Source organism: Oncorhynchus gorbuscha, linkage group LG16 (genome assembly GCF_021184085.1).
Source record: "Oncorhynchus gorbuscha isolate QuinsamMale2020 ecotype Even-year linkage group LG16, OgorEven_v1.0, whole genome shotgun sequence".
Taxonomy (NCBI): Eukaryota; Metazoa; Chordata; class Actinopteri; order Salmoniformes; family Salmonidae; genus Oncorhynchus; species Oncorhynchus gorbuscha.
This window is the reverse complement of record NC_060188.1, coordinates 98846860-98864362: the sequence shown is the minus strand read 5'-3', so window position 1 is coordinate 98864362 and position 17503 is coordinate 98846860. Positions and strand designations below refer to the sequence as shown.

Sequence of the window (17503 nt, the reverse complement as noted above, 5' to 3'; positions counted from 1 at the left end):
ATTGCAGTATTATGGTAACTCGAATGGGAAATGGAAGCAGTTTGAATCACCTTCGTACCTTGCAAAAGCATTGAACTAGAGAATACATTTCCTGTGATTTTAAATCCTCTACCCGTCTCCATTAATGTTGTCTTTACATAAACAGCTGAGAAACTTTGGGGATTTCAAGTGCAATCAGAATTTGGGTTGGGGTCATTCCATTTCAATTTCTGTCAATTCAGAAAGAAAACCAAAGTCCTATTCCAATAATAATGTGTCCTCATTGAAAAGCATTGGAGAGAATTGGAATTTCAGTGTACTTCTTGGAATGACTGAAAATCAAATGGAATTGAGCCTAACCCTGACCAGACTAATGTTCCCATTTCACTGCACATCTTCCCATTGTGTTCACACTGCTTGGTTTTGTTCTGCTGTCAGACATGGTAGTAAAGGGTTTCTGCTGCTCTTTGGCTCCAGGTCTGATATGGACCGTCTCGGTGTTATAGCTTCCGTTCCTCATTGACTAAACAAACCAATTAAAAGGCAGACTAAATGGAGCACAAACATATATACACACTACATCTTTCCCTCAGCCATTACAAACATATATACACACTAAATCTTTCCCTCAGCCATTACAAACATATATACACACTAAATCTTTCCCTCAGCCATTACAAACATATATACACACTAAATCTTTCCCTCAGCCATTACATACGGAAACGGTCAGAAAAGTTTGGGGACTGGGGCACAGTGAGTGTGACGTTTGTTTAATAATACTATATATATAAAGTAGAATAATATTCTCAAATCTTTGGTGTTGTTTTAAACTTGAAATGGTTATTTAATATTGTAAACCCTCCCACCAGTTCTAAAAGCAACAGATTGATAGTCCAAACTTTGATCTTGCTTCAATGGGAGATCTCATGAAAGGAGTGGTTGATGTTACTACTCCTTTAAAAAGCTTCAATGGGAGATCTCATGAAAGGAAGAGAACAGTAGGAATGTGTCTTTATGAAGAGACGGGAACTGTTATGAAATAGCTGAGTCTAACAAAATAGCCAGTTATTTGTGTAAGTGATGTGCTTGTTGAGTGTCCTTCCCTATAAGCGTGTTGAAAGCATGTTGTCAATTTGATTACTGTAAAATAGCATTGTATTTGGTCAGTTAACTAAGGGTTGGTGACGGGCTGATTGGTCGGCTATTTGAGCCAGTAAATGGGGCTTTACTATTCTTAGGTAGTGGAATGACTTTAGCTTCCCTCCAGGCCTGAGGGGACACACTTTCTAGTAGAGACAATATAATCCACTATTATCTTCAGTAATTTTCCATCCAAGGTGTCAGACCACAGTGGCTTGTCATTGTTGATAGACATCAATCATTTGTTCACCTCTTCCACAATGAAATGGAACAGGTGAACAAATTAATTCAAAACTACAATTATTGTCTTTCATAATTTCATTAAATATAATTGGAGGTGAAGTGTCAGCGTTTGTTGAAGTCAAGTCACGCCTAAGTTTGCTTAGCCCTGTAATCATGTAGAGTGTTAGCCCTGAGAGAAAATGAGAGAAGCAAGGAGAGAGAAAGAGAGGGAGAGAGAGAGAAGCACGGATAGAGAAAGAGAGGGAGAGAGAGAGAAGCAAGGAGAGAGAAAGAGAGGGAGAGAGAGAGAAGCAAGGAGAGAGAAAGAGAGGGAGAGAGAGAGAAGCAAGGAGAGAGAAAGAGAGGGAGAGAGAGAGAAGCACGGATAGAGAAAGAGAGGGAGAGAGAGAGAAGCAAGGAGAGAGAAAGAGAGGGAGAGAGAGAGAAGCAAGGAGAGAGAAAGAGAGGGAGAGAGAGAGAAGCACGGATAGAGAAAGAGAGGGAGAGAGAGAGAAGCAAGGAGAGAGAAAGAGAGGGAGAGAGAGAGAAGCACGGATAGAGAAAGAGAGGGAGAGAGAGAGAAGCAAGGAGAGAGAAAGAGAGGGAGAGAGAGAGAAGCAAGGAGAGAGAAAGAGAGGGAGAGAGAGAGAAGCAAGGAGAGAGAAAGAGAGGGAGAGAGAGAGAAGCAAGGAGAGAGAAAGAGAGGGAGAGAGAGAGAAGCAAGGAGAGAGAAAGAGAGGGAGAGAGAGAGAAGCACAGAGAGAGAGAGAGAGGGAGAGAGAGAGAAGCAAGGAGAGAGAAAGAGAGGGAGAGAGAGAGAAGCAAGGAGAGAGAAAGAGAGGGAGAGAGAGAGAAGCAAGGAGAGAGAAAGAGAGGGAGAGAGAGAGAAGCACGGATAGAGAAAGAGAGGGAGAGAGAGAGAAGCAAGGAGAGAGAAAGAGAGGGAGAGAGAGAGAAGCAAGGAGAGAGAAAGAGAGGGAGAGAGAGAGAAGCACGGAGAGAGAGGTAGTGACAGATTGTGCAAGGCAGAGAGAGTTTAAAGATAGAGTGAGCGATTGAAAGGGGGCGATAGAGATCGAGAGAGAGACTCTGACATTCTCCTCTGTGTCTATTTCTCTAGATGGCCAACACCGTAACGTCGCTGTGCTGTGTGGTGCTAGCTGCCGTGGTGGTGGCGTACGCTCAGAGACGCAGCCAAACAGGTAAGACCCAACGCTGTAATACGACACCCCTCCACTCCTCCCCCACCCCTCGTACTGTGTTCTATGTTCTACTGTGAGCTCAGAGCCTGCTCTCTCTCTGCCACCTGACCATGGAGACTTGGTGGGAGATGCATAGCCTCCTCTCCTCTCTCTCTCTCTCTCTCTCTCTCTCTCTCTCTCTCTCTCTCTCTCATCTCATGCCTCTGTGCACTCTCAGGTTGTGGTGGTGTTTGTGTCAGGAGCTGAGAGCAGAGATAACTAGAGGTAACACAGTGAGAGGGTGACAGACATACCGTGCTGAGTCGTCTCTCACCTGTCTCTCTGCGTACACCTCTTCTCCCTCTCTTCTCCTCCTTCACAGCCATCACTCATTCTACACCTCTTCCCCACCCAAAAGTAGTGCACTATATAGGGAATATGGTACTATTAGGGAGGTAGCCTTTAATTTTTCCAGTCACAGATATAACCCACTTTAACATAGAACAGCAATACAAGGAGATGGAGATCTATGATATCTATAGCTAAAGTGCATTCGTAAAGTATTCAGACCGCTAGACTTTTTCACGTTTTGTTTTTGTTACAGCCTTATTTGAATAAATACCCTGATCAATCTACACACAATACCCCAGAATGAGAAAGCAGAAAAAACAGAAGTAGAATTTACATAACTATTCAGACCCTTTGCTATGAGACTCAAAATTGAGCTCTGGTGCATCCTGTTTCCATTGATCATCCTTGAGATGTTACTACAATTTTATTGGAAACACATTTAACATTCAGTTGATACTTTCTATTTCCTGTCCAGTCATATGGTCTATCACCTTCGATGTTCTTTCTATTTCCTGTCCAGTCATATGGTCTATCACCTTCGATGTTCTTTCTATTTCCTGTCCAGTCACATGGTCTATCACATTAGATGTTCTTTCTATTTCCTGTCCAGTCACATGGTCTATCACATTAGATGTTCTTTCTATTTCCTGTCCAGTCACATGGTCTATCACATTAGATGTTCTTTCTATTTCCTGTCCAGTCATATGGTCTATCACCTTCGATGTTCTTTCTATTTCCTGTCCAGTCATATGGTCTATCACCTTCGATGTTCTTTCTATTTCCTGTCCAGTCATATGGTCTATCACCTTCGATGTTCTTTCTATTTCCTGTCCAGTCATATGGTCTATCACCTTCGATGTTCTTTCTATTTCCTGTCCAGTCATATGGTCTATCACATTAGATGTTCTTTCTATTTCCTGTCCAGTCATATGGTCTATTTCATTAAATGTTCTTTGTATTTCCTGTCCAGTCATATAGTCTTTCACATTAGATGTTCTTTCTATTTCCTGTCCAGTCATATGGTCTATCACATTAGATGTTCTTTCTATTTCCTGTCCAGTCACATGGTCTATCACATCACATTATATATATTTTTTGCTGCAGATGACCATATACCTGGACAGTACTCTAAGTGTGATAGGACCAGGGATTGACCATATCACTGGACAGTACTCTAAGTGTGATAGGACCAGGGATTGACCATATCACTGGACAGTACTCTAAGTGTGATAGGACCAGGGATTGACCATATCACTGGACAGTACTCTAAGTGTGATAGGACTAGACATTGACCATATAAACAGACAGTACTCTAAGTGTGATAGGACCAGGGACAGGACTCTAAGTGTGATAGGACCAGGGATTGACCATATAAACAGACAGTACTCTAAGTGTGATGGGACCAGGGACAGGACTCTAAGTGTGATAGGACCAGGGATTGACCATATAACTGGACAGTACTCTAAGTGTGATAGGACCAGGGATTGACCATATAAACAGACAGTACTCTAAGTGTGATAGGACCAGGGACAGGACTCTAAGTGTGATAGGACCAGGGATTGACCATATAAACAGACAGTACTCTAAGTGTGATGGGACCAGGGACAGGACTCTAAGTGTGATAGGACCAGGGATTGACCATATAACTGGACAGTACTCTAAGTGTGATAGGACCAGGGATTGACCATATAAACAGACAGTACTCTAAGTGTGATAGGACCAGGGACAGGACTCTAAGTGTGATAGGACCAGTGATTGACCATATAAACAGACAGTACTCTAAGTGTGATGGGACCAGGGACAGGACTATAAGTGTGATAGGACCAGGGATTGACCATATAAACAGACAATACTCTAAGTGTGATATGACCAGGGATTGACTATATAACTGGACAGTACTCTAAGTGTGATAGGACCAGACATTGACCATATAAACAGACAGTACTCTAAGTGTGATAGGACCAGGGACAGGACTCTAAGTGTGCTAGGACCAGGGATTGACCATATAAACAGACAGTACTCTAAGTGTGATAGGACCAGGGATTGACTATATAACTGGACAGTACTCTAAGTGTGATAGGACCAGACATTGACCATATAAACAGACAGTACTCTAAGTGTGATAGGACCAGGGATTGACCATATAACTGGACAGTACTCTAAGTGTGATAGGACCAGGGATTGACCATATAAACAGACAGTACTCTAAGTGTGATAGGACCAGGGACAGGACTCTAAGTGTGATAGGACCAGGGATTGACTATATAACTGGACAGTACTCTAAGTGTGATAGGACCAGACATTGACCATATAAACAGACAGTACTCTAAGTGTGATAGGACCAGGGATTGACCATATAAACAGACAGTACTCTAAGTGTGATAGGACCAGGGACAGGACTCTAAGTGTGATAGGACCAGGGATTGACCATATAAACAGACAGTACTCTAAGTGTGATAGGACCAGGGATTGACCATATCACTGGACAGTACTCTAAGTGTGATAGGACCAGGGATTGACCATATAAACAGACAGGACTCTAAGTGTGATAGGACCAGGGATTGACCATATAAACAGACAGTACTCTAAGTGTGATAGGACCAGACATTGACCATATAAACAGACAGTACTCTAAGTGTGATAGGACCAGGGATTGACCATATAAACAGACAGTACTCTAAGTGTGATGGGACCAGGGACAGGACTCTAAGTGTGATAGGACCAGGGATTGACCATATAAACAGACAGTACTCTAAGTGTGATAGGACCAGGGATTGACCATATAAACAGACAGTACTCTAAGTGTGATAGGACCAGGGACAGGACTCTAAGTGCGATAGGACCAGGGATTGACCATATAAACAGACAGTACTCTAAGTGTGATAGGACCAGGGATTGACCATATAACTGGACAGTACTCTAAGTGTGATAGGACCAGACATTGACCATATAAACAGACAGTACTCTAAGTGTGATAGGACCAGGGACAGGACTCTAAGTGTGCTAGGACCAGGGATTGACCATATAAACAGACAGTACTCTAAGTGTGATAGGACCAGGGATTGACTATATAACTGGACAGTACTCTAAGTGTGATAGGACCAGACATTGACCATATAAACAGACAGTACTCTAAGTGTGATAGGACCAGGGATTGACCATATAACTGGACAGTACTCTAAGTGTGATAGGACCAGGGATTGACCATATAAACAGACAGTACTCTAAGTGTGATAGGACCAGGGACAGGACTCTAAGTGTGATAGGACCAGGGATTGACCATATAAACAGACAGTACTCTAAGTGTGATAGGACCAGGGATTGACCATATCACTGGACAGTACTCTAAGTGTGATAGGACCAGGGATTGACCATATAAACAGACAGGACTCTAAGTGTGATAGGACCAGGGATTGACCATATAAACAGACAGTACTCTAAGTGTGATAGGACCAGGGATTGACTATATAACTGGACAGTACTCTAAGTGTGATAGGACCAGACATTGACCATATAAACAGACAGTACTCTAAGTGTGATAGGACCAGGGATTGACCATATAAACAGACAGTACTCTAAGTGTGATGGGACCAGGGACAGGACTCTAAGTGTGATAGGACCAGGGATTGACCATATAAACAGACAGTACTCTAAGTGTGATAGGACCAGGGATTGACCATATAAACAGACAGTACTCTAAGTGTGATAGGACCAGGGACAGGACTCTAAGTGTGATAGGACCAGGGATTGACCATATAAACAGACAGTACTCTAAGTGTGATAGGACCAGGGATTGACCATATAAACAGACAGTACTCTAAGTGCGATAGGACCAGGGATTGACCATATAAACAGACAGTACTCTAAGTGTGATAGGACCAGGGATTGACCATATAACTGGACAGTACTCTAAGTGTGATAGGACCAGGGATTGACCATATAAACAGACAGTACTCTAAGTGTGATAGGACCAGGGACAGGACTCTAAGTGTGATAGGACCAGGGATTGACCATATAAACAGACAGTACTCTAAGTGTGATGGGACCAGGGACAGGACTCTAAGTGTGATAGGACCAGGGATTGACCATATAAACAGACAGTACTCTAAGTGTGATAGGACCAGGGATTGACCATATAACTGGACAGTACTCTAAGTGTGATAGGACCAGGGATTGACCATATAAACAGACAGTACTCTAAGTGTGATAGGACCAGGGACAGGACTCTAAGTGTGATAGGACCAGGGATTGACCATATCAACAGACAGTACTCTAAGTGTGATGGGACCAGGGACAGGACTCTAAGTGTGATAGGACCAGGGATTGACCATATAAACAGACAATACTCTAAGTGTGATATGACCAGGGATTGACTATATAACTGGACAGTACTCTAAGTGTGATAGGACCAGACATTGACCATATAAACAGACAGTACTCTAAGTGTGATAGGACCAGGGACAGGACTCTAAGTGTGATAGGACCAGGGATTGACCATATAAACAGACAGTACTCTAAGTGTGATAGGACCAGGGATTGACTATATAACTGGACAGTACTCTAAGTGTGATAGGACCAGACATTGACCATATAAACAGACAGTACTCTAAGTGTGATAGGACCAGGGATTGACCATATAACTGGACAGTACTCTAAGTGTGATAGGACCAGGGATTGACCATATAAACAGACAGTACTCTAAGTGTGATAGGACCAGGGATTGACCATATAAACAGACAGTACTCTAAGTGTAGGACCAGGGATTGACCATATAAACAGGACCTAAGGGACAGGACAGGGATTGACCTAAACAGACAGTGTGATAGGACCAGGGGATTGACCATTACCATATAAACAGACAGTACTCTAAGTGTGATAGGACCAGGGATTGACCATATCACTGGACAGTACTCTAAGTGTGATAGGACCAGGGATTGACCATATAAACAGACAGTACTCTAAGTGTGATAGGACCAGGGATTGACCATATAAACAGACAGTACTCTAAGTGTGATAGGACCAGGGATTGACCATATAAACAGACAATACTCTAAGTGTGATATGACCAGGGATTGACTATATAACTGGACAGTACTCTAAGTGTGATAGGACCAGACATTGACCATATAAACAGACAGTACTCTAAGTGTGATAGGACCAGGGACAGGACTCTAAGTGTGATAGGACCAGGGATTGACCATATAAACAGACAGTACTCTAAGTGTGATAGGACCAGGGATTGACTATATAACTGGACAGTACTCTAAGTGTGATAGGACCAGACATTGACCATATAAACAGACAGTACTCTAAGTGTGATAGGACCAGGGATTGACCATATAACTGGACAGTACTCTAAGTGTGATAGGACCAGGGATTGACTATATAACTGGACAGTACTCTAAGTGTGATAGGACCAGGGATTGACCATATAAACAGACAGTACTCTAAGTGTGATAGGACCAGGGATTGACCATATAACTGGACAGTACTCTAAGTGTGATAGGACCAGGGATTGACCATATAACTGGACAGTACTCTGAGTGTGATAGGACCAGGGATTGACCGTATAACTGGACATTACTCTAAGTGTGATAGGACCAGGGAATGAATCACCTGATTCAGTGTGCTAGATGTTACATATTCTGAATATTTTCTTGTAACAGCAATTCCCTTATTAATAACAATATGTGTTATTGTGTTTTGACCATGATAAAGCTGCATCCAACATGACGCCTTGTATTTTACGTTTTTAACTCGCTCTACATCTGTTCTATTCATCAACAAATGCAATTGGGGGTCATCAGCAAGCATGTATCTTGAACCAAATTTAACACATTTCATTTTAGACATGTTCAACACCAATTTGTTCAGCCCACTCAGACACTATTCTTAGTTCACTGCTCAGTACATCTGTTAGCTCATTACATTCTGATGCTGCGCTGTACATTGTAGAGTCATCAGCATACATGACCACTGTTGCTTTGGTCACTACTGAAGGTAAATCATTAGTAAAGATAAGAGAAGAGAAGTGGGCCTAGGCAACTTCCCTGAGGAACACCTCCGTGTATATCTTCACTGTTTGAAAAGCTACCATTAAATACAACTTTTTGTCTTCTCCTGGATAGACAGCTTTCCATCCAGGATAGAGCTGCAGACTTAAAACCATAACATTTGAGTTGACCTAGTAACAGTTCATGATGAATTACATCAAAAGCAGCACTGAAATTTAGAAACACAGCACCAACTAAATGGGAGAACCTTTCAGAAGGACAACCATCTCTGCAGCACTCCACCAATCAGGCCTTTATGGTAGAGTGACCAGACGAAAGCCACTCCTCTGTAAAAGGCACATGAAAGCTCTCATTGACTTTGCCAAAAGGCAACTAAAAGACTCTCAGACCATGAGAAACAAGATTCTCTGGTCTGATGAAACAAATAATTAATTATTTGGCCTGAATGCCAAGCATCACATCTGGAGAAAACCTGGCACCATCCTTAATGTGAAGCATGGTGGTGGCAGCATCATGCTGTGTGGATGTTTTTCATTGGCAGGTACAGGGAGACTAGTCAGGATCAAGGGAAAGATGAACGGGGTAATGAAAACCTTCTCTAGAGCGCTCAATACCTTAGACTAAAGGTTCACCTTCCTACAGGACAACGACCCTAAGCACACAACCAAGACAGAAAAGGCAAGACAACGTAGGAGTAGGAGACAACGTAGGAGACAACGTAGGAGATCGAACATCTCTGGAGAGACCTGAATATAGCTGTGCAGCAACACTTCCCATACAACTTGACAGAGCTTGAGAGAATCTGCAGAGAAAAATGGGAGAAACTCCCCAAATACAGTCGTGCCAAGCTTGTAGCATCATACCCAAGAAGGGTTTGAGGTAGTAATCACTGCCAAACGTGCTTCAACAAAGTACTGAGTAAAGGGTCTGAATACTTATGTAAATGTGATATTTCAGTTTTTACTTTTAATAAATTAGCAAAAATTTTGAAGAACCTGTTTTATCTTTGTCGTTATAGGGTATTGTGTGTAGATTGATGAGTATTTCAAAAAAATACTTTTTAGAATCAGGCTGCAATGTAAAAAAAAAGGAGAAAAAGTCAAGAGGTCTGAATGCTTTCCGATTGAACTGTAAACTAACTTAGATAGTGGAGGTCAAATCTATATAACCAATGTCCTGTTGATCATGAACGACAGGTATGCCATTCTATTGTCAACCTGGACTCAGGGGTAGACGTAACATAGACGTAACATAAATACGTCACGTTTGTCATGGTATATATTCATTGGTGGATGTCCATCATCCATGTCATATGACATGTTACAGATTACAATTCATATGACATGTTACAGATTACAATTCATATGACATGTTACAGATTACAATTCATATGACATGTTACAGATTACAATTCATATGACATGTTACAGATTACAATTCATATGACATGTTACAGATTACAATTCATATGACATGTTACAGATTACAATTCATATGACATGTTACAGATTACAATTCATATGACATGTTACAGATTACAATTCATATGACATGTTACAGATTACAATTCATATGACATGTTACAGATTACAATTCATATGACATGTTACAGATTACAATTCATATGACATGTTACAGATTACAATTCATAGGACATGTTACAGATTACAATTCATATGACATGTTACAGATTACAATTCATATGACATGTTACAGATTACAATTCATAGGACATGTTACAGATTACAATTCATATGACATGTTACAGATTACAATTCATAGGACATGTTACAGATTACAATTCATATGACATGTTACAGATTACAATTCATAGGACATGTTACAGATTGTAATTGTTACACTGTTACGAATTGTAATTGTTAAACTGTTATGAATTTGCAAACATATGATATGTTACGGATTCCAATTTGTTAGCTAGGTGGCTAATGTTAGCTAGGTGGCTAACACTAATGTTAGCTAGGTGGCTAACACTAATGTTTGCTAGGTGGCTAATGCTAGCTAGGCTAGAGGTTAAGGTTTGGGTTAAGATTAAGGTTAAGGTTAGGGTTAAGGTTAGGGTTAAGGTTAGGGTTAGGAGTTAACTCCAAGGATTCAGGTTAGGGGAAGGGTTAGCTAACATGCTAAGAAGTTGCAAAATTGTCCGTGATCATATTCAAATGCACAAACATTGGGTTGCTAGACATTTGTATAATACGCAAGACCAAACACCATCATTCGTTTTTTGCCATAAGTAAGCTTCCGCCTTGTCTAACCATACCAATCGTAATATATCAAACTAATTTGAGTGATATTGTAGGAAGGTCATGTCATTACTCAAACTACGAATCAACATCTGTCAGCATGGTATTAGTCTGATACATCCCTTTTTATAATAATAATAATATATGCCATTTAGCAGACGCTTTTATCCAAAGCGACTTACAGTCATGTGTGCATACATTCTACGTATGGGTGGTCCCGGGGATCGAACCCACTACCCTGGCGTTACAAGCGCCATGCTCTACCAACTGAGCTACAGAACCCCAAATGTGTTTTTCTTAAAGGTGAAATGTGTTTTTCTCACCAGCCAAATGTTGTTGTTTTTATGTTGAAAGGAGTTTTTCCCACCAGCTGTAATTTTCTTATGCTGCCCTGAGTATTAATCTCCAAGAATTGAAACTGGTTTAATTATCACCACTATTTGTTGGCTAAACACGGACATGAATAGCATGTGTCTCTGTGGTTGTCTCTTCCTAGCCACATGAGGTGTTGTCATGGCTGCTGGATGGAGGCAATTATATCGCAGTGTTAAAATGACCATTAGCCAAGCAGCCACATTATGAAGTAGTTTTAACTTTAAGATTGTATGAAGTATTAAATGAAATTTACAAATACTACCTTTAAAAAGACTTGGGGCCTGGTAGAGTGCCAAAGAACTTGTAAGAAGATATAATCTGGACACCATCAAGCTATTCAGATATTCTGAGAGGAACCCAATGTTGCAGACTGCTTTGCTACTGTAATTATTATTAACGGCCTACATAAATACACATGTTAATATTTCTAGCAAAAAACAATTAAATCAAATCCATTTTCAAATCAAATCAAATGTATTTATATAGACCTCTTCTTAGCTCAGCTGATATCTCAAAGTGCTGTGCATTACATTTCCATATCATCATTAAACATTTAGTAACTCCTCTACAGCCTGCATTGTTTCAGAAAAAACAGGTAGATAGATTCAAGCGAATGTAGATTCAAGCGACTGTAGATTCAAGCGACTGTAGATTCAAGCGACTGTAGATTCAAGCGACTGTAGATTCAAGCGACTGTAGATTCAAGCGACTATAGATTCAAGCGACTGAAGATTCAAGCGACTGTAGATTCAAGCGACTGTAGATTCAAGCGACTATAGATTCAAGCGACTGAAGATTCAAGCGACTGTAGATTCAAGCGACTGTAGATTCAAGCGACTGTAGATTCAAGCGACTGTAGATTCAAGCGACTGTAATAATGCACTGTAATACTATACTGTAGATACACAATAGAGAAACATACTAAACCAAATATACTTTGTTGTTGTCATGTTCTTTTGTGGTTTTGTACTAAAGAGGGTGTGGCCTGGTTGGGACTGAACTGAAGAGGGTGTGGCCAGGTTGGGACTGAACTGAAGAGGGTGTGGCCTGGTTGGTTCAGTACTGAAGAGGGTGTGGCCTGGTTGGTTTTGTACTGAAGAGGGTGTGGCCAGGTTGGGACTGAACTGAAGAGGGTGTGGCCTGGTTGGTTCAGTACTGAAGAGGGTGTGGCCAGGTTGGGACTGAACTGAAGAGGGTGTGGCCTGGTTGGTTCAGTACTGAAGAGGGTGTGGCCTGGTTGGTACAGTACTGAAGAGGGTGTAGTCTGGTTGGTTCTGTACTGAAGAGGGTGTGGTCTGGTTGATTCTGTACTGAAGAGGGTGTGGTCTGGTTGATTCTGTGCTGAAGAGGGTGTGGTCTGGTTGATTCTGTACTGAAGAGGGTGTGGTTTGGTTGGTTCTGTACTGAAGAGGGTGTGTGACTCAGATGTGTCCCAAATGAACAGTAATCGGAGAGGTTGACTCTGTCTTGTCTGATATCCTGCTGCTCCTGGGATTAAACTCCACATGTGGCCCTGGGAAGAACGCTGTAACGCAACAACGCTGTAATCTGAGATTACCAGAGTTGACAGATCCTCCTCTGATGTGGTCTGGTTGGCATCTGTTATGATGAAAAGCAAAGCCTTAGATCCTCTGATGTAATCTGATGGTCTCAGGGAATATTGGGTTTGAGAGAGAATATGACAGAGTGCACTGCCTGGGTGACTGTTGGATAACTTTGTGGTGTAGTGCCATGATAAACGTTACGTATTCTCTCTGTTTTATTACTTTGACTTTTTAAATGTGTTGTACCTTTATTTAAACTTTATTTAACCTTTATTTAACTAGGCAAGTCAGTTAAGATCAAATTCTTATTTTCAATGACGGCCTAGGAACAGTGGGTTAACTGCCTGTTCAGGGGCAGAACGACAGAGTTGTACTTTGTCAGCTCAGGGATTTGAACTTGCAAACCTCCGGTAACTAGTCCAACGCTCTAACCACTAGGCTACCCTACCGCCCCAGTTGTCCTGTATGTGTGTGTAGTTCTTGGTGTGTGTGAGGCACGTGCAGGGTTCACGGCGAGGCCCCATTAAAGGATCCAGGTGCTTGACAGGTTAATTCTGTCAGCAGCCTCTCTTCAGACAGATCCGACAGACACAGACATCACACCTCTTCGACCACTACATATATAAAAGCAAAACACTGTTTATAGTCAGTGTCAGGATCTAAGGGGAAGAACTCCGACTCCCTGAACGTCTTGTCTGCATCCTAAATGGCACCCTACTCCCAGCAACAGTACGTAGTGTCTTTGCGCACTGGCGGAGTGCACTACAGATAGATTAGGGTGATAGTATCCCCATTCTAAGCAAAGTGTTATCGATGGTTTCTCAACAACAAATTAACAAACTGAAATTATCACCGGATATTTTATCTTCTTGAACAAAAGTCTTAATATCCCAGTGACAACATCATTCGTCCTCCTGTTGTGCTGGTAAGAGAGAGATAAACAGAGTAGGATACAAGTCGGGTGAGGAGAGAGACGGACGGATCCATTAATCCTGAGCTCTGATTGGTTCTTAAGTGGACCAATGGGCCAGAGTTCCGGGCCATGGCTGATAGCATCGCCCAGTAAATGGGCTCTGTTACAATCACAGAAATGGAGGCCTACTGGCTGACTGAGTGTTACAGTCACAGAAATGGAGGCCTACTGGCTGACAGACTGGTACAGTCACAGAAATGGAGGCCTACTGGCTGACTGACTGGTACAGTCACAGAAATGGAGGCCTACTGGCTGACTGACTGTTACAGTCACAGAAATGGAGGCCTACTGGCTGACTGAGTGTTACAATCACAGAAATGGAGGCCGACTGGCTGACTGACTGGTACAGTCATAGAAATGGAGGCCTACTGGCTGACTGACTGGTACAGTCAGAGAAATGGAGGCCTACTGGCTGACTGACTGGTACAGTCAGAGAAATGGAGGCCAGTCATGTGTTAGTGTTCTATATCCGGGACACCTCACAGTCAGTCATGTGTTAGTGTTCTACCTGGTCTTCAGTCAGTCATGTGTTAGTGTTCTAGCTGGTCTTCAGTCAGTCATGTGTTAGTGTTCTAGCTGGTCTTCAGTCAGTCATGTGTTAGTGTTCTAGCTGGTCTTCAGTCAGTCATGTGTTAGTGTTCTAGCTGGTCATGTGTTAGTTGGTGTTATAGTGTGTGTGTTTGTGTCTGTTAATGAGTGATAACATGGTAACATGGTGCCTTAATGTCCACCTCAGTCCTCTAACAGGAAGTAGAAATCTCTGGATGAAATGATTACAAGACGTAGAGGGATGAAAGAAAGAACGTATGTAAAAACAGAGAGGTGAAATATTAGAACCAAATCAAAACGAATGTTTAGTCACATGTGTCGAAAACAACAGGTGTAGTAGACCTCACAGTGAAATGCTGAATACAACAGGTGTAGTAGACCTCACAGTGAAATGCTGAATACAACAGGTGTAGTAGACCTCACAGTGAAATGCTGAATACAACAGGTGTAGTAGACCTTACAGTAAAATGCTGAATACAACAGGTGTAGTAGACCTCACAGTGAAATGCTGAATACAACAGGTGTAGTAGACCTCACAGTGAAATGCTGAATACAACAGGTGTAGTAGACCTCACAGTGAAATGCTGAATACAACAGGTGTAGTAGACCTCACAGTGAAATGCTGAATACAACAGGTGTCGTAGACCTCACAGTGAAATGCTGAATACAACAGGTGTAGTAGACCTTACAGTGAAATGCTGAATACAACAGGTGTAGTAGACCTCACAGTGAAATGCTGAATACAACAGGTGTAGTAGACCTCACAGTGAAATGCTGAATACAACAGGTGTAGTAGACCTCACAGTGAAATGCTGAATACAACAGGTGTAGTAGACCTTACAGTGAAATGCTGAATACAACAGGTGTAGTAGACCTTACAGTGAAATGCTGAATACAACAGGTGTAGTAGACCTTACAGTGAAATGCTGAATACAACAGGTGTAGTAGACCTCACAGTGAAATGCTGAATACAACAGGTATAGTAGACCTTACAGTGAAATGCTGAATACAACAGGTGTAGTAGACCTTACAGTGAAATGCTGAATACAACAGATGTAGTAGACCTTACAGTGAAATGCTGAATACAACAGGTGTATTGAAAGAATACAACAGGTGTAGTTACAGTGAAATGCTGAATACAACAGGTGTAGTAGACCTTGCAGTGAAATGCTGAATACAACAGGTGTAGGTAGACCTTACAGTGAAATGCTGAATACAACAGGTATAGTAGACCTTACAGTGAAATGCTGAATACAACAGGTGTATTAGACCTTACAGTGAAATGCTGAATACAACAGGTGTAGTAGACCTTGCAGTGAAATGCTGAATACAACAGGTGTAGTAGACCTCACAGTGAAATGCTGAATACAACAGGTGTAGTCGACCTTACAGTGAAATGCTGAATACAACAGGTGTAGTAGACCTTACAGTGAAATGCTGAATACAACAGGTGTAGTCGACCTCACAGTGAAATGCTGAATACAACAGGTGTAGTAGACCTTACAGTGAAATGCTGAATACACCAGGTGTAGTTGACCTTACAGTGAAATGCTGAATACAACAGGTGTAGTCGACCTTACAGTGAAATGCTGAATACAACAGGTGTAGTAGACCTTACAGTGAAATGCTGAATACAACAGGTGTAGTCGACCTCACAGTGAAATGCTGAATACAACAGGTGTAGTAGACCTCACAGTAAAATGCTGAATACAACAGGTGTAGTAGACCTCACAGTGAAATGCTGAATACAACAGGTGTAGTAGACATCACAGTGAAATGCTGAATACATCAGGTGTAGTAGACCTCACAGTGAAATGCTGAATACAACAGGTGTAGTAGACCTCACAGTGAAATGCTGAATACAACAGGTGTAGTAGACCTCACAGTGAAATGCTGAATACACCAGGTGTAGTAGACCTTACAGTGAAATGCTGAATACAACAGGTATCGTAGACCTGGTACAGAGTCAATGTGGAGGCTTTATACAGGGTATTACGGTACAGAGTCAATGTGGAGGCTATATACAGGGTATTACGGTACAGAGTCATTGTGGAGGTTATATACAGGGTGTACCGGTACAGAGTCACCGGTTAGTCGAGGTAATTTAGGTAATGTGTACATGTAGGTAGAGTTAAAGAGGCATAGATTATAAACAGACAGTAACAGCATAAAAGATGGGTCTGGGTAGCCATTTGATTAGCTGTTCAGGAGTCTTATGGCTTAAACCTTGTGTGGTGCCAGGACAACAACCTCTCCCTCCATGTGATCAAGACAAAGGATATGAATGTGGACCACAGGAAATGGATGTTTGAGCACGCCCCCATTCTCATCAACAGGGCTGTAGTGGAGCAGGTCGAGAGTTTCAAGTTCCTTGGTGTCCTCATCACCAACCAACTAGAACGGTCCAAACACACCAATACAGTCGTGAAGACGACAAAGCCTATTACCCTCCAGGAAACTAAAAGGAATTGTCATGGGTCCTGAGATCCTCAAAAGGTTCTACAGCTTCAACATCGAGAACAACCATGGCGTCATGATTGAATCACTGCCTGGTTGGGCAATTGCTCTGCCTCTGACCGCAAGGCACTTCAGAGGGTAGTGCTTACGGCCCAGTACATCATTGGGGCAATGCTGCCTGCCATCCAGGACCTCTACACCAGGCGGTGTCAGAGGAAGGCCCTAAAAATTGTCAAAGACCCCTGCCACCCCAGTCTTAGACTGTTCTCTCTACTACCGCACGGTAAGCGATACCAGAGTGCCAAGTCTAGGACAAAAAGGCTTCTCAACAGTTTTTACCCCCAAGCCATGAGACTCCTGAACAGGTGAACAGGTGACTATTTCTATTTACATTCACACATGTAAGATACCAAATTAAAGCTCGTTGTGAATCCAGGCAACATGTCATATTTCA

General features: G+C 42.0%; 1 protein-coding gene across 1 annotated transcript in view; it reads left to right on the top strand.

The window, feature by feature from the left end:
* Positions 1 to 17503, top strand: part of LOC124000170 (ciliary neurotrophic factor receptor subunit alpha-like) — a 558871-nt gene that overhangs the window by 185502 nt on the left and 355866 nt on the right. Inside the window, exon 2 of the mRNA XM_046306361.1 lies at positions 2465 to 2546. Coding sequence (XP_046162317.1) covers positions 2465 to 2546 — 82 coding nt within the window. The remainder of the gene's footprint in view (positions 1 to 2464; positions 2547 to 17503) is intronic.